The sequence below is a fragment of the Gobio gobio genome (genome assembly GCF_949357685.1).
Source record: "Gobio gobio genome assembly, chromosome: 13".
NCBI classification, from domain to species: domain Eukaryota; kingdom Metazoa; phylum Chordata; class Actinopteri; order Cypriniformes; family Gobionidae; genus Gobio; species Gobio gobio.
This window is the reverse complement of record NC_137106.1, coordinates 25,007,642-25,022,520: the sequence shown is the minus strand read 5'-3', so window position 1 is coordinate 25,022,520 and position 14,879 is coordinate 25,007,642. Positions and strand designations below refer to the sequence as shown.

The 14,879-nt window shown below is 37.0% G+C and overlaps 3 protein-coding genes across 3 annotated transcripts; 2 read left to right on the top strand and 1 right to left on the bottom strand.

Moving 5' to 3' along the window:
- Positions 1–2,923: 2,923 nt before the first annotated feature.
- On the top strand, positions 2,924–3,677 carry gnly (granulysin; the record flags this gene model as incomplete). Its single annotated transcript, XM_079832746.1, has 4 exons — positions 2,924–2,988; positions 3,156–3,262; positions 3,345–3,416; positions 3,504–3,677. Exons 1-4 carry the CDS (start codon positions 2,937–2,939, stop codon positions 3,675–3,677), a joined length of 405 nt encoding a protein of 134 aa, XP_079688872.1. The 5' UTR covers positions 2,924–2,936.
- Positions 3,678–7,681: 4,004 nt separating this feature from the next.
- On the top strand, positions 7,682–10,140 carry spdya (speedy/RINGO cell cycle regulator family member A; the record flags this gene model as incomplete). The annotated part of the gene is made up of 6 exons (XM_079833771.1): positions 7,682–7,886; positions 8,051–8,109; positions 8,252–8,337; positions 9,189–9,360; positions 9,626–9,911; positions 10,079–10,140. 6 exons carry the CDS (start codon positions 7,682–7,684, stop codon positions 10,138–10,140), a joined length of 870 nt encoding a protein of 289 aa, XP_079689897.1.
- A 454-nt stretch (positions 10,141–10,594) lies between these two features.
- Positions 10,595–14,297, bottom strand: trmt61b (tRNA methyltransferase 61B). Its single transcript, XM_079832924.1, has 7 exons — positions 13,211–14,297; positions 12,264–12,366; positions 11,931–12,121; positions 11,761–11,852; positions 11,085–11,272; positions 10,831–10,914; positions 10,595–10,716 (listed from the first exon to the last, which is right to left on the bottom strand). The coding sequence occupies exons 1-7, from the start codon at positions 13,877–13,879 to the stop codon at positions 10,682–10,684; spliced, it is 1,362 nt and encodes a 453-aa protein (XP_079689050.1). The 5' UTR covers positions 13,880–14,297; the 3' UTR covers positions 10,595–10,681.
- Between the last annotated feature and the right edge of the window lie 582 nt (positions 14,298–14,879).

Genomic DNA, 14,879 nt, shown 5'->3' with positions numbered 1-14,879 from the left:
GTGTCCTCTCAATCCAATTATTTCAGAAGAAAATAAGTCTCAGAAGCGAAGTTCCAGGTCTCAGAAGATTAAACTTTATTGCCAGAACAACAAAGTGAGATGCCAGCTGATCATCTGAAGTTTTTAGGGTAAAACATCACTTTATGTACCTTTTTCTTATCGCTATGGATCCAATGAGCACTTTTAAGCTTATCTCTAGCTTTTGGCTCCACCTTAGGTTTCGCCACCATTATAATTAAGTCATTCATTATGTTTCTAATGGTGGAAAATCCCATGCTTTCCATTTTTTTAAAAATCATCCTTTTACTTAACATTCCATTGTTTCCATATAGATACACACATTTCAGGTGGTTTCCATGCATACATACAAGTGGCATACATTAGGGACCTTCTTATCTGATGGTTCCTTTACCTCTAAGTGCCTAAAACCATCATCCTTCTGTTACCATTAAATACATGCACTTAAACTCATCCTTCATATTCTTCCATTAAAAGCACAGTAATGCAAACATTAATCATTACAACATGAAATAGACTTTGTGAAATTTTCCAACACATCCTACCTGGAGTAGACTCTTGAAGGACCAGCACCACATCCTCTTGCACCACTGTTTGAAGAATTCATCTTCCAGAATCTGGCAGTACGTTTTGGGAGTTAATTTTTAGTCCATCTCTGCCAAACGGACTTCAGGATGGACTAAAATGAACTTCCAAAACTTACTGGGCATGGGCATTTAAAAAAATTTGACTTTTCAGTCTGAGTTAAATCTCTTTTTTGGCTCAATTTATCTGTAAAAGAAAACATGCCTAATAATTCTGCACATCTGAATATAAGGTGTTTTTAATTTACAGCCTTCCTGAACAATTACATATCACTTATAGATTATTAAATACTAAATGAATAGTAGTTATTAGGATTACTGTGGTTTGGAATTGGTCAAATGTGCCTGTAAAAAAAAATGATCAGAAAATCAACGTGCCTAATAATTCTGCACACAGTGTATTCATAAACTAGGCCCCTAGAGGTCCTAGTAGTTGGGTTCTGATGTATGACTATTACTTAGTGTCTTAGTGTCTTGGAGCCCTTGGTTAAGTGCTTCTCACTGTATTTAGTCGTCATCTTTCATAGCACGGTGTGATTGTATTATCCCCGTAGCGTCTTGTCTTATTTATATTAACAAGACGAAAAACGCAGTACTTGTGTAGTATCACAAGGGAATGTACTCGGTTACTAACGTAACCTCGGTTCCCTTTGATATGGAACGAGTACTGCGTAATTTGCCGTGCTATGCGCAAAGACGCCTCATGCGTCACTTCAGTCGAAAGCTTGATTTGCCATGGTGAAATGGCCGCTTTTATAGCACGAGTCACCGCCTATTTCGGCGGGTTCGAGCGGGCTCGCTCACCATTGGCTCGCGCGTGCCGCGCCGTCATTGGTTCAATTTCTTTAACTTTTTTAACTAATTGACGTGCAGTATTCACTGCGTGATTGTATAAAGGCTTCAGAATCGGAGAAAAAGGAGTTTTCCCCGTAGTGCCTTGTCTTATTTATATTAATAAGACGAACGACGCAGCACTCGTTCCATATCTAAAGGCCAATTTATACTTCTGCGTCGGGTGTACGCCGTAGACTACGCGCGTAGCCGACACCGTCGTGAGCATTTATACTTCTGCGCTGTTGTCCGCGTCAATGTGCAATTCCACATGCAGACGCTAGTAGGCAGTGTCCTCGGGCATGTTGGTGTAATCAAGACAACAGCCGAAGAAGAAGCAGCTTGTTGTGTAGAATGTGTACATTCATGTCGGAATATCAGCAGCAGTGAGAGAGCGGCTTTTCTTGCAGCTTGAGTTGTTGTATCTAATACAAATTAAGCATCTCTAGTTGATTAGTAAAGTTAAATAAGGCGATCTGGCGCTGGAATGCGTTTGTGAAATCATGGCTCGTGGCCGCTGTTTTCACTAGTGGTGGCTCGAGCAATCGATTGCTGTTGCGGGGACTTAATTCACGAAATGTACCCTAATGTGTCCCTGTTCTTGATATACAATTACTGATTAACATATTTGGTTTTAATGAGAAAATAAATAAAACTATACTCAGCGGATCTATGTATTTATTTACTAGCATAAATAATCGCTGGACTACAAAATGTTGTGTTATAGCAGACGTAAGGAACTATCATCCCATTTCTGGACACACACACACACTCCTATTGCAGATTTTTTATTTATTTATTGACCTGAGGGAGGGGTTCTGGCAGACCAATCACAGCGCTTGCGGTCCGCGTAGAATTGACATGTTGTTACATTTTTGGAGAGGTGCGTGTCAGGGTACGGCGTAGGGTACGCGCGTATCACACACCCTACTGCGTAGCTACGGCGTAGGTCCGACGCAGAAGTATAAATTGGCCTTAAGGGAACCGAGGTTACGTTAGTAAACGAGTATGTTCATGTTACATCGTGCCCCTCACATGTTACAATGTACCCCACATATGGGGCATGTTGTCACATTTCACTTCCATTCTTTCGGGGTAAATCAAGAAAAAAAGTATACACTGTATTAATGGGGGGGGGGGGGTGTAAATTGTACTAGATGTGTGCAATTAATGTGTGATAAAATAAATAGGCTACTCTGAACCCCAAGTGGATTTACACAAAATGAGAAAGTCAAAAAGCGTTAGGTTGTGCTGCTCTCCCCTACTATAAAATGTAATATTTAGTCAAATTCAGTCGCTAGGGGAGGCCAGGCCCCTCTGGCCCGGCCGCAACCCACACCACCACCACAAGCTACGGCCATCTTTTACGCTGACCGCCCTGTCAAGATTTTGTATTTCAGCAACCTAAACAATTTCTCTAACTTCCCTTATTTACCATATAAATATGATATTCAGCCATAGCAGGCAGTTTTCTATACTGCTTGACTAAACTGTGATGCAGAGATGACAAAAAAATCACTTGTTTTTCTCCTGGGGTCCCTGCTGCTCTGTTCAGGTAAGATTCTTAAAAAATAACGGTTACATGTATGTTTCATGTTTAGACAGAAGAATTACAAACGATGTTGCCCTGCCGATAACAATCTGTAGTGTTCCCTAATATAAATGTAATTGTCATTTTTCCCTTTTTTCTTTCAAAGTTTTAACATATTTTGTGTTGTTCAGGCATTTCTGGTGTTCAGATGGGAATGTCTCCGCACTTTGACCATCTGAATCCTGTGAGGGAGATGGAGTTCAGATATCGTGAAAACAAAGCAACGGAGAACAAACAGGTAAATAAAGTATGTTCACTTATTCAAAGGAAAAAATAACACCAATTTCTTTTCATTAACAATATTCTAATTTCTCCCTCAGTTTATATTTTGTGGTATTTGCAAGAATGTTGTTGGGAAAGCAATAGCATATATTGGAAAAACAATGAATAAGGTTTGTAAAACATATTTATACATCTGTTCAACATACTTTAACTTCAGTGTTTTCCCTTTATCTTGATTTGTTCTCATCTTTTTGCAGGATGAGGTCAATCAGAAGATTGATACAATATGTAAAAAATTAAAAATTCCTGGTTGTGCAAGATTTGTGAAAAAATATAAAATTAAACTGGTCAATGCGCTGCTCTCTGGAGCCAATGCACAACAAATCTGTGTCAATTTAAAATTGTGCAAAAAGATGTACATGCAAGCTTAGAATTGTATTGTCACGTGTTATCATTTCTTCAAACACTTTATGACAATAAAGTTATGTTTTCAGTTTGCTTGGGATATTGTCCTCTACAGGTGATTTTTGCAGCAAATATCAAACAATTTACTTTTATGGGTATAACAGATTAAGAAAGCTCCCCGATTATTCTGCATGTGTTGATAGATATTTTTTCAATTAATCATAACTGTCATAATTAATCATAAAATGTATTTTCCTTGCAGTATTAACTTTTATATTTTATATTATTTGGTTCCGAACCGGAGTGTGTTTACGTCATCAAAGCAGCAGATGTTTACCCCGTTGCTTGGTAATGACAGCGAGCTAGAAGGTGGTAAAATGCATAGCGTTGCTCACCACACTTTTATATTTTTGTTTTTTAACTGTTGATTTTGTTACCAAAGCTTCAGTATGTAATGGCACTTGCGTAACCACCATAGACATTGAGGGGGGCAAGTATGTATTGCTGCGCAGCAGGCTAGACAATAGAGATCTTACTTCTATTCTTCTTACATCCAACTCAAACAGGTTTTGAAGTACACTTAGTAGAGAATAAATTCATAGGTGTCTAGGACACCTGGGTTAACTTAAGTCAGTTGACAGGTGAATGTTTTCCACAGTGTGTTTTTTATAGCTTCTGTATGTGTCTGATACAGTGAAATTAAATACATTCATCAAATACTAATATAAAGAGAAAACCAAGCTTCAAGAAATATTAGACAATGAAAAAGTGATGACATAAACATTAAACAGTTTTAGATAACCGGTAAAGCAATGATGTAGACATTAGATTAACCTAAGGAGACATTACTGATAATGTAAATATAGTAGGCTAACATTACTAGTTATAGTTATCATTCAAAGGTTTTTGTGTTGTTTGTTTTTTTGTTTTTAGGATAAAAGAGGATATGTTTTTGACTGAAATACTTGATTTTGATGTGAAAGTTTGAGGTTTGTACAAATCGGTGTGTAGTTACAAGATTGTGTTTGTGAGAAAATGTTCTCTCTAAAAGAAAACTGACAATGCCTCTCAAACAAAGCAACCGTTTAGCACTGTGGTTTTGTGGTATTTGCATTTCTGTCAGCTTCTTTACAGGACACGAGTAAACAGTTTTAACTCTCCAGAAGAAAATAACTGCTAACACAGTTTCAGTCATCATAAATAAAATAAAATAAAAAATAAACATTAAATTGACTTCATACTTTAAGTGCATGTTGTCTCATGTTCTTTTTATTTTCTGTGAAGTTAATACTGTTGCACATGCAAGAATGCTCATCCTAATCACATTGCGTGACTCCAATGACATGATTTCATAAATTAGACTGCAATGTGCAGTTAACAATGTCACACTTTTAGTTCTTTGACACTGGTCTGTTGTGCCTCTGCTCAGTGAGAGAGAGAGAGAGAGAGAGAGAGAGAGAGAGAGAGAGAGAGAGAGAGAGAGAGAGAGAGAGAGAGAGAGAGAGAGAGAGAGAGAGAGAGAGAGAGAGAGAGAGAGAGAGAGAGAGAGAGAGAGAGAGAGAGAGAGAGAGAGAGAGAGAGAGAGACTGATGAGCTTATAAGTAAGCAAAAAGGAAATGGAAAGCCTGAGGAAAGAGTGAAAATGAAGCTCTTTAAGTTCGGTGGGAGCCAGAGATGCCCTCATATTCTAAAACCTTACATAGTTTAATGGACGGATATGGAAATTACTTATCAGTATGTACAACACTTTGTCATTACTAGGGCCACTTAGCAGGACTCACTCATTCATGTAATTGAATATAATTATTATTATTATTTTTTTTTTTTTTTACCTCATTTCCCATTCCTCACATGCAAAGAGTGCGGCCGAAGCATGCAGTTTATCAAAAGATAGGAGAAAAATGGCAAAGTCACTTCGATGTGCCACACTTCCTGCTGCCAGCAGATGGTGACTATCCGCTTGTTAAGTCATGACTTGAGAATGCCATCAACAGCCGTTTATGGGCGCTTTTTATTCATATTAAACATCAAACATTTTAAAAAGTTAAACATTTTAAATACTTACAGTCTACACAACAGCGTCACAGACATTAATATTTTATTGATTTATAAAAGATGAATCACTGTCTGGCCATCTGGAATTTTGGTATGGAGATAAAGGTTATGATTGTAATTTTTTTGTAGTATCACACCACATTGTGTGTGTATATTAGCACCGTTTGTTGTTTTTCTTGTGGTATGAGATATGAGCGTTTGGACCCGGAAGCACTGCCGCGTGACGTCAGACTTAACAACCGAATAATTGAATATTGGCATGTAAATGTCTTCAGGACTCTTATCAAACATGTGAAGTTTGGGGCAGATCGGACATTACAACAGCTTCCCGTTTTATGGCGAAACATCAAACTTTGTCAGGCCGCCAGGGAAAACTCAAGACCTTCACAATTCAACTTCGCCAAGGCCTTTAGATTAGACTGACCCGTTTCAGATGTAAATTTGCGCAACTTGTGACGCATGTGCAAAGTTTAATGAGTTTACAAGCATGTTTATGCCCTCAAAAATGCGATTAATTTCGGAGAAGAAGAATTATAGACCGAGCAATTACAATAGGGTCCGCACATCATCGGTGCTCGGGCCCTAAATATGCAATTCTGTCAAATAAATATTTTTTTCAAAAGCTGTTTTAGATTTTAAACTTGATCATTTTTGTTTCCTCACCGTTGATGTGCTGGGTTTGCAAGAAGTCAGTTCATCAGATCAAGGGCATGGTTCTCCGTGAGAGGTAAACAAAAACTCTTTCTCCTACCTAAATTGTAAAGATATTTTGCTTGAAAATGCCTGCCCATATCTTTAATCAAATGTGTTTTTTGTTTAAGGAAATAGAGGCTGTGTGCAAAGCAATGCAAGTCCTCAAAAACATCTGCAAGAAACATGCAAATACCAATTCCTGATACTTCACCTACTGTTTCCTGGTAATAGCAAACAAACCTGTCAGCATTTGAGCATGTGCAAATAAATGTTATTGCTCTGTCGTAATGAACATGGTAATTTCTAAATATCAACCTGTCTGCTTTATTAGGCTATATGTGCTTGGATTTCCTATGTCCTAAATACAGGAAATGTAGTGTTACTTGTCTCAAATATTGTGTGCATTATTCATAGTCTGAACTATTATGAGCTAAATCTAATAGCAAAGATGCAATCATTTTTTACTGGACCATTTACTGCTCTTCACATGCATATTTTGTTCACTAATCACTTGAAATGGGATCTTATTTGCATTTGTTGTATTTAGTCAGTTGAAATATCAAACTATTTAAAAAAACAATTGTATATGTTTAATAAGGTTTTAAATGCAAATAAAGCATGTTTTTATAAAATATCCCCAGTTTGTACTTTTATGTATTCATTTAAGTGTTCCGACCTCTGATTGAAGAATATTTGACCACGTGACTGCTGAAATTCCCGCGTTGTACAAGGAAGAGCAGGTGCACGTGCGCGCTCGCGCGGCTTCCAGTTTGAAATATTTATTAAATGTTGATTTTGTTTTAATTCACGTTTAGAAAAAATATTATTAATGTTATACACAACAGCTAAAATTAAATCTTACCTATTTCAGTAATCTATCTAAACATACCTGAGAGCGCGTGGTGGCATCATGCGCGTGTCATTACTGAGTCGCGGTTTTTTAAACTGAGGTAAATTTGGTTTACAATGGAAAACTTGTCATATTGGGCTAAATCAGAATAACCACATAAAATCGAGCATAATGAACATTTGTGCTTATAATTAAGGCAGACAGGAATGGTGATAAGTAACTTGTATCTTTCTTTTAGCTGATAGATTTCAAGACGCTTCTTTAAATTGAATTTAGCAAAAGTCTGTCATAAACAAACGGGAATTCAGTAAATAACGAAATACGCTAACGTTAACGTTACCATTCATACTAAAATAAACATCGAATAATTATATAAAGACAATATTTACACAGTGTCTGTTCTGTGATATCGGCTGATTTAATCATTGAGAAATGATTAAACTGGGCCGACCATGGGCCGAAACCGCCCCATCTGGACCTACTCACGGTCTGCAGATCCGGCGCGGCCCGCGGAGAACGAGGCCGACCCCAGCCGGTCGGAACCAGCCAGACTCATCTCAGCAGCCTCGCAGGAAGACGCCCGGCCCGACCCTGCTGATCCAGAGGCAGGAGATGGCCGCCTTCTTCAGACTGTTCGGTGGGTTCAGCTAAACAGCTGCCAGTGAAACTTTATTAACGAAATGTCACCTCTATGTCCCACTGGTCACTTTTACATCAGGTTTATTACGAGTCAGAAATGTCAAGATCTAACTTATAGCTATATTTCTGTAGAATAAAAACTTCTATTTGCTGTCTGCTCAGATGATGATCTAATACAGGACTTTCTGTGGATGGACTGCTGCTGCAAACTTACCGACAAGGTAGCAAGACACATTTTGGTGTATTTAATATTTAGCCGTTTCTAGATTGTGCTCGGTTTTGTTGTTGAATTCAGAAAATATATATAGATATATATTCAGCTGTGTCTCTAAATCCAGTTCTCTATGTCTTTATCTATTATAGTATTTGTTGGCTATGACATTTGTGTACTTCAGGAGAGCCCGCTTCATTGTCACTGAACACAACAGAATGAACTTCTTCCTTGCTCTGTGAGTTGATCATCCTGTGCATGTTCTGTACACTGTAAAACGTGGCCTGTTGAATTTATCATGGAAAAAATGGCTGCTGTGGTTGCCAGAAATCCGTTGTAAAAAATACTGACAGGATGCATGTATATTTTACAACATATTACCACTTTTTATTTTATAGAATCTTAAAATGCCTATTTTGAACTACCAAAGTGCATTTTACCTTAAAATGTACTAATAACCACCAAAATAATACAGGTTGTACAATAGAAAGCCACGTGATGAATCAGAGTTCATCGTAAGTGACCATAAAACATGGTCAAAACTCATTTGTTGGTGCGCAGGGTCAGACAAAACAGTCAGGCTAACACTTAAAATAATAATGCAAAACACATTAACTAAATAACAGAAAATTTAGCATAGAAACACCCCAATACATTACTGATAACAAGAAAACAAAACTATTTAAAAATGTCATGCAAGGACTTCTGGGAATGTCTTTTACTCTTTTTAACTCTAAATTATTTGGTAATTAATTTGGCAATTCATATTTTTTACTTCCAGAAACCATACATTTTTTTCATATGTGATTTTAACCATTTACAATTTTTCATATGGTACGGTAACTTAGCAGTTAATCAACTAAAAGGTTTTTTACTCTAGCATTAAAAAACATAGTCAGAACTGTACTGTAACAGTCAAAAACGTACTGTATTTTTTCTGTATTTACAGTATATAGGGTTGTACTTGGGCTTGATGTTAAAGTTCTTCAAACGAACTGCAATATGTTATTATGTGCACAACAGAGAAGTCCCATTTATGGATACAACCTTAATTTCTAGAGTCCATTTGCTCCATTTTTCATACTCTAGCTATCTGGCAAACACAATGGAAGAGGATGAGGAGGAGACCAAATATGAGATCTTCCCCTGGGCTCTGGGAAAAAGCTGGAGGAAACATTTCCCACGATTCCTAAAGCAAAGAGACCAACTGTGGGCACGCATAGAGTACCGAGCTGCTGTCAGCAGACGATGCTGCGAGGAGGTACACCCCTCACTAGTGAAGTTCCACTTGTGCTAATTGTTCCTAATTGTTAATCTACTAAGAAAAGTGTGAATGTTTGTTGCAATGTGAGCACTGAATATAGCAATGAGCTGAAATGTATGCTTCTATGCACTTTTTGCACCGTGTCATTTATAAAATAAATTGACTTATTTAGTCTGGACTGGATTCAGTGTGCGGTCAGCAATCTTCTTGCTTGTTCTGAAAAATATCTCTAAATCACACCGTGCTTGATGTATGATTGCAGGTGATGGCTATTGTGCCATCTCATTTCATCTGGCAGCGTGAGCGTGCAGAGCATCACAGCGGTGCTCAGAGGCTGTACCAAAACTGTGAGGGGATCCACATTCCCCGTGGGCCTTCTGCTTCTCCAGAGCCTTGTTCTCTCTGTGCAAAGACCTCTGCTGTTCCTGTGCCTCGCCCATCCTCTACTGTAGCCCGTTCTTCAGCTGTACCCCAGGAGACCAAAGCTTCACAAAGGCGCAGTAAGATGACCAAAGCTCGGCACACCTGTAACTGCACGACTACAGCAGGTAAATGACGCCCTCTAGTGGCGTTAAAGGAAATGTATGGTGTGCACCACTACTTTTCATGACCACTGGGTACTTTTACTTTGGCCACCGCAACAGAAAATTGATCTATACCAATGCCTCAGTAGAAATATTTACCGTTGGCTTTTCTTCTCTTTGCATATTTACAGGAAGTGATCGAGTCAGTGAAACGTGTCAAGATCATTCCATGGACTGGATCAATGAGGAGTAGCTTGATTGCATAACATAGATCATATTTGCCTGTTGTTGACTGTATATCAGAGGCACTTCAGCTGTCTAAGGGGAGAACATCATTTCAGTCTCTAAACTGATCTTATAAGAAATGTACAGCATTGGTGTGAAAGAGGAATAGTCATGTACATTGTTCATATAAGATCTATAGAATATGTCAGAAAATCCTCTCACTATGTGAAGGTTTGTACATGTATTTTACTGTATCATAATCCTCATTACTATTTATTTCTTGTTGTACAACGTAATTTGATATTTCTGTAGTGTGCACTTACCGTCAGTCTGTGTCTTAATGAAACAAGTGTAACATTTGCTTGATATAAATATGAATGTGAATAAACGCCTATGAAATTTATTCCATGGATTGAGCAGATGATTAGATTCACTATACTTTGGCTTAAATACGAGAGCATGAAATGAAAATGTACAATAAAGACTTTTATTGGACAAGTTTATTGATAGTGCATTTATGAGACACAGCAGCTTTGTTTTACTCTTGTATGCACCTTAGAAGAGCACATCTATTTCAAGATCTTTCGTAATTTTATGAGGAAGGCTGAAAAGAAACACATTAAAATCAGGTACATTTCAATCACATACAAAATACCAAGAGATAAACATGCATATTGAGCTATTGGAATACACAGAACAATGGAGGGCTGTCTCTCACCTGTATGGCCGTTCTGTTCAGGATGAGGACGTGCTATGTATGGGACATCTCCAAATGGCACCGGATCTTGACAATTCAAATCCCCTTAAAACACAAGATAATCATTCTAACCAGGAATGATTTAAGCTGATGTTTGGATTTTTGTGTAATATAAGCAATGCAGAATCTGTGACTTGTTTGATGCAGTAAAACAAAAGATAAACACTGTAAACATTGGAGGAAAGAAATAATTAACATGTTAAGAAATAATTCACCTTCTGTGTCTTCACTTGGTTCACATTCATCATTTTCACGTGGAGCTTTTCGTTTGGTAAATGTTCCATCTTTTTTGAGTGATGGGCCAACAAGCCAATCCCTGTACTGAACCTCAACAATGCGTTCACACACCAGAGGAAGGGCGGAGCATCGCAGACCCTCCATCAGATCAATGACCTGTGTGATACTGGTGACAAAATCAAACATTATTGATACTTTCTATACACTACGGTTCAAAATTTTGTAGTTAATACGAATTATTTTGAAAAAAATTAATACTTTTATTCAAATAAACACTTATAATGTTCTTTTGAACTTTCTATACAAAAAAGTATAACGGTTTCCACAAAACTGTTTTCAACATTGATAATAATAGGAAATGTTTCTTGAGCACCAAATCGGCATTTTATTAGAATGCTTTCTGAAGGGTCATATTACTGGAGTAATGATGCTAAAAACTCAGCTTTGCCATCACAGGAATAAATAATATATATTTTTTAAATATATATATATTTTTAAATTGTAATATTTCACAATATTACTGTTAATTAAAAAGATGCTGCCTAGGTGAGCATAAGAGAATAAAAAAAAAAACTTGATAAGTGAAATTATAAAAATGATAGCGTATGAATATACATTTACATTGTTTTGTGTATGCACATCATTTTGTATTACTTTGCTTGATAAACAGCACACACAGATCCAAGATGGAGGTGAGGAACCACAGCAGGTAAGGCCAAATGTGGATTAACCATATCCAGAGCGACCTAACACACAAGAAGTCTTTCATATACAGACAGCAAATGATAAAAACATAAAACACATCACAGGGTATGGCTCCTCACCGAGTTAAAACCCCGCCCAGCTAGAAGAGGACCAGCAGATATGAGGTCTCCTTTGTGAAAGTGAATATTATCAGGCCATTCCTCCCCTCGCCGAAGGCTCCACGAGGACCTCCAACGCTGGTAGTTTAATACAGCACCTCTGTGATGGTCCTCTCTTATCTCCACACTCAAAACACTTCCTTTATATCCCACTGATGACACAAGTATGAATGAATTCCTGAGTGATATAAGGCAATAGTATACCTACTTCTGCAGGACAATACCCTCATAATCAGATGACACATTATATTGCTTTTTATGAACACCTAAAAGATGAGAGGAAATCTCACACACCTGCCCTGGACAAGAAAAGGCTCATAGCACCAGATCCAGAGCCTGATTCCAGAACACAATCTCCTTCGGTCACATCCATCATTGTCAACATCGCACTGGCGTCCTGCAGAGGGGAGAGATCCAAAAGACTTTTTTGTTTTCATTGGCATAAAACTCGTGGTGTAACCATCAAGTATAAAATAATAACATATTTTCCTTACACCTTGAAAGCATGTCAATTAACTTTCAAACGTTTGTAAGATATTTATTTTATGTGTTTAAAAAAACAATTTAAATTGAAAAAACAACTGTTTTCTGTTTAAATGTTTTTAATATTTTAAAATGTACTTTATTTTTGTGATGGCACAGCTGCATTTTCAGCATCATTACTCCAGTCTTCAGTGTCTCATGATCCTTCAGAAATCCTTCTAATAATATGCTGATTTAGTGCTCAGGAAACATTAGTATAAGAGTTAAAAATAGTTGTACTACTTAATAATTTTGTGAAAACTGTGATACTGTGAAAGTCCAAAATATAACTTTTTGGTACCAATGCAAAAGTCTTTAGTCTCTGACACTTTTGATCAATTTAATGCGCTATTGCTAATTCTTACTGAACAGTATGTACTGTAAATATACAGTATGTATTTAAAGTTACACACACACACACACACACACACACACACACACATATATATATATATATATATATATATATATATATATATATATATATATATAAATAAATGTACAACCTGAACTAAACTCAGAACTAAATTAATTCAAAAATGTAAAACATGTTCATTATGGAAAAGTTATTGCATGTTTGAACTGCCTCTTTATGGATTTTTGAATAAATTACTAGACTTAACAATCATCACATCACTGACCCGTATGCAGACAGTGCAGATATTACTGTTTCACTGATGTGTATGACTAACTGTTGTTTTGTGATGGTAATTTCTTACTTTAGGGTATGCAATAGCTGGCCCTCTCTTCATGAAGAGAGTGAACTCATCCAGGCTAGGTCGTCGAATGAGAATTGGGATTCCCATTGAAGTGCGTATGATGCTTCCAGCAGGACGCCCCTCCATGTCCTCATGAGATATGAATCCCCAGTTACTATGGAGCTTTAGGCCCTCCTTTAGCTGGAACATCTTCCGAAACTCTAGACGTCTCTTCCGACTGAACTCGGCCAGTAGAGTCTCTCCGAAACATATTGGCCTTTCCCCAGGAACATACACATGATGTGGAGCAAAAGATCCTTGAGTATCCGCTGTTGCCAATTCTTGCTCCTTCCCCAAACTCTGAGTGTCCTGTTCAACCTCATTGTTTCTAGTGTCCAGTAGTTCCAAAACCTCTTGACTCAGACTGTCTTCAGGCAGCATTTGACTGACCCTCTCCAGTGGGGACAGAGGTCGACGTCTTCCAGACAAAGTTCTTTGAGAGAATGGTGTGAAAGTGGACACAGGTGCATCTGAACCCTTGTCAGAATCATTTGGGTCAGTCCCAAATCTCCTCAGGCCACAGAGAAATGGTTTAATGCGAACCACATGATGTCTCTCGAAACACATGACATAGACTTTGGCAAATTTACGAGTCATGAATGAGAGACCCAAATGCAGTGAAACTGCCATGGTTTTGAGCTCAAGAAAGAACGACTTGAAGGATGAAGATATAGTCCTACACTTTTGAATGGTTAACTGGTTCTTCTCACCACACAATAATCAGAAACATCACACACAGCAGCTAGTTGAGAACTTCTATACTGACCATAATAGACATACTGCTAGGAACTCGCAAAACATGCATTATTTAATTCGCTACAAATTACATACAATAACCGTAGTAAAATATACAGTCAAACAAATGTGTAGTAATTAGATAGTTTCAAATGACATTTCATAACATCTAAAATATTCGATAAATAATTGTTTACTGTCTGGATTCCAACGTAAGTGGCAACTTAACTTGTGTCCATTATGTTAGACGAAAAACAATCCAGCATGATTCTTAAAGGGCGCCGCCATGATGAAAAGGACGTCACTGACAGATGCAGTACCACCTGGTCACCGGTAGGTGGTTTCTTTATCTGATTCTTGATTCAGTTTCCCTTATGATAAATATATTTGAAGGATCTTTAAATAGTTGTTTACGAGGTTTGTATAGGTCTAGGGAATTCTTTTCTTAAAGCCTAATATATATATAGTTTGTATGTTTTTTTCATAAATCATAATCACCTTATTACAGGTAGGTTTATAACTGGTTTACTGTTTAAACAATACACTTCTTCATACAAAAAAACAATAAAGTATATATATATATATATATATATATATATATATATATATATATATATATATATATATATATATATATATATATATATATATATATATATATATATATATATATTACACTTTTTATTGGAATTATTTGTTAAATGCTAATAAAGATGTGTATTTACATGAAGACACATGGGGCCATGACCCATAATTCGTTAGAATAATTACACGTACAAAATAACCATTTCCAGTAAACGTTACAGAATGAGAATTTTGATTAGATGTCTTTCTTTTTTTTCTGTTACAGTTCTAGTAGGTACCGTACACTATATGACAATTTAAAATGAAATAT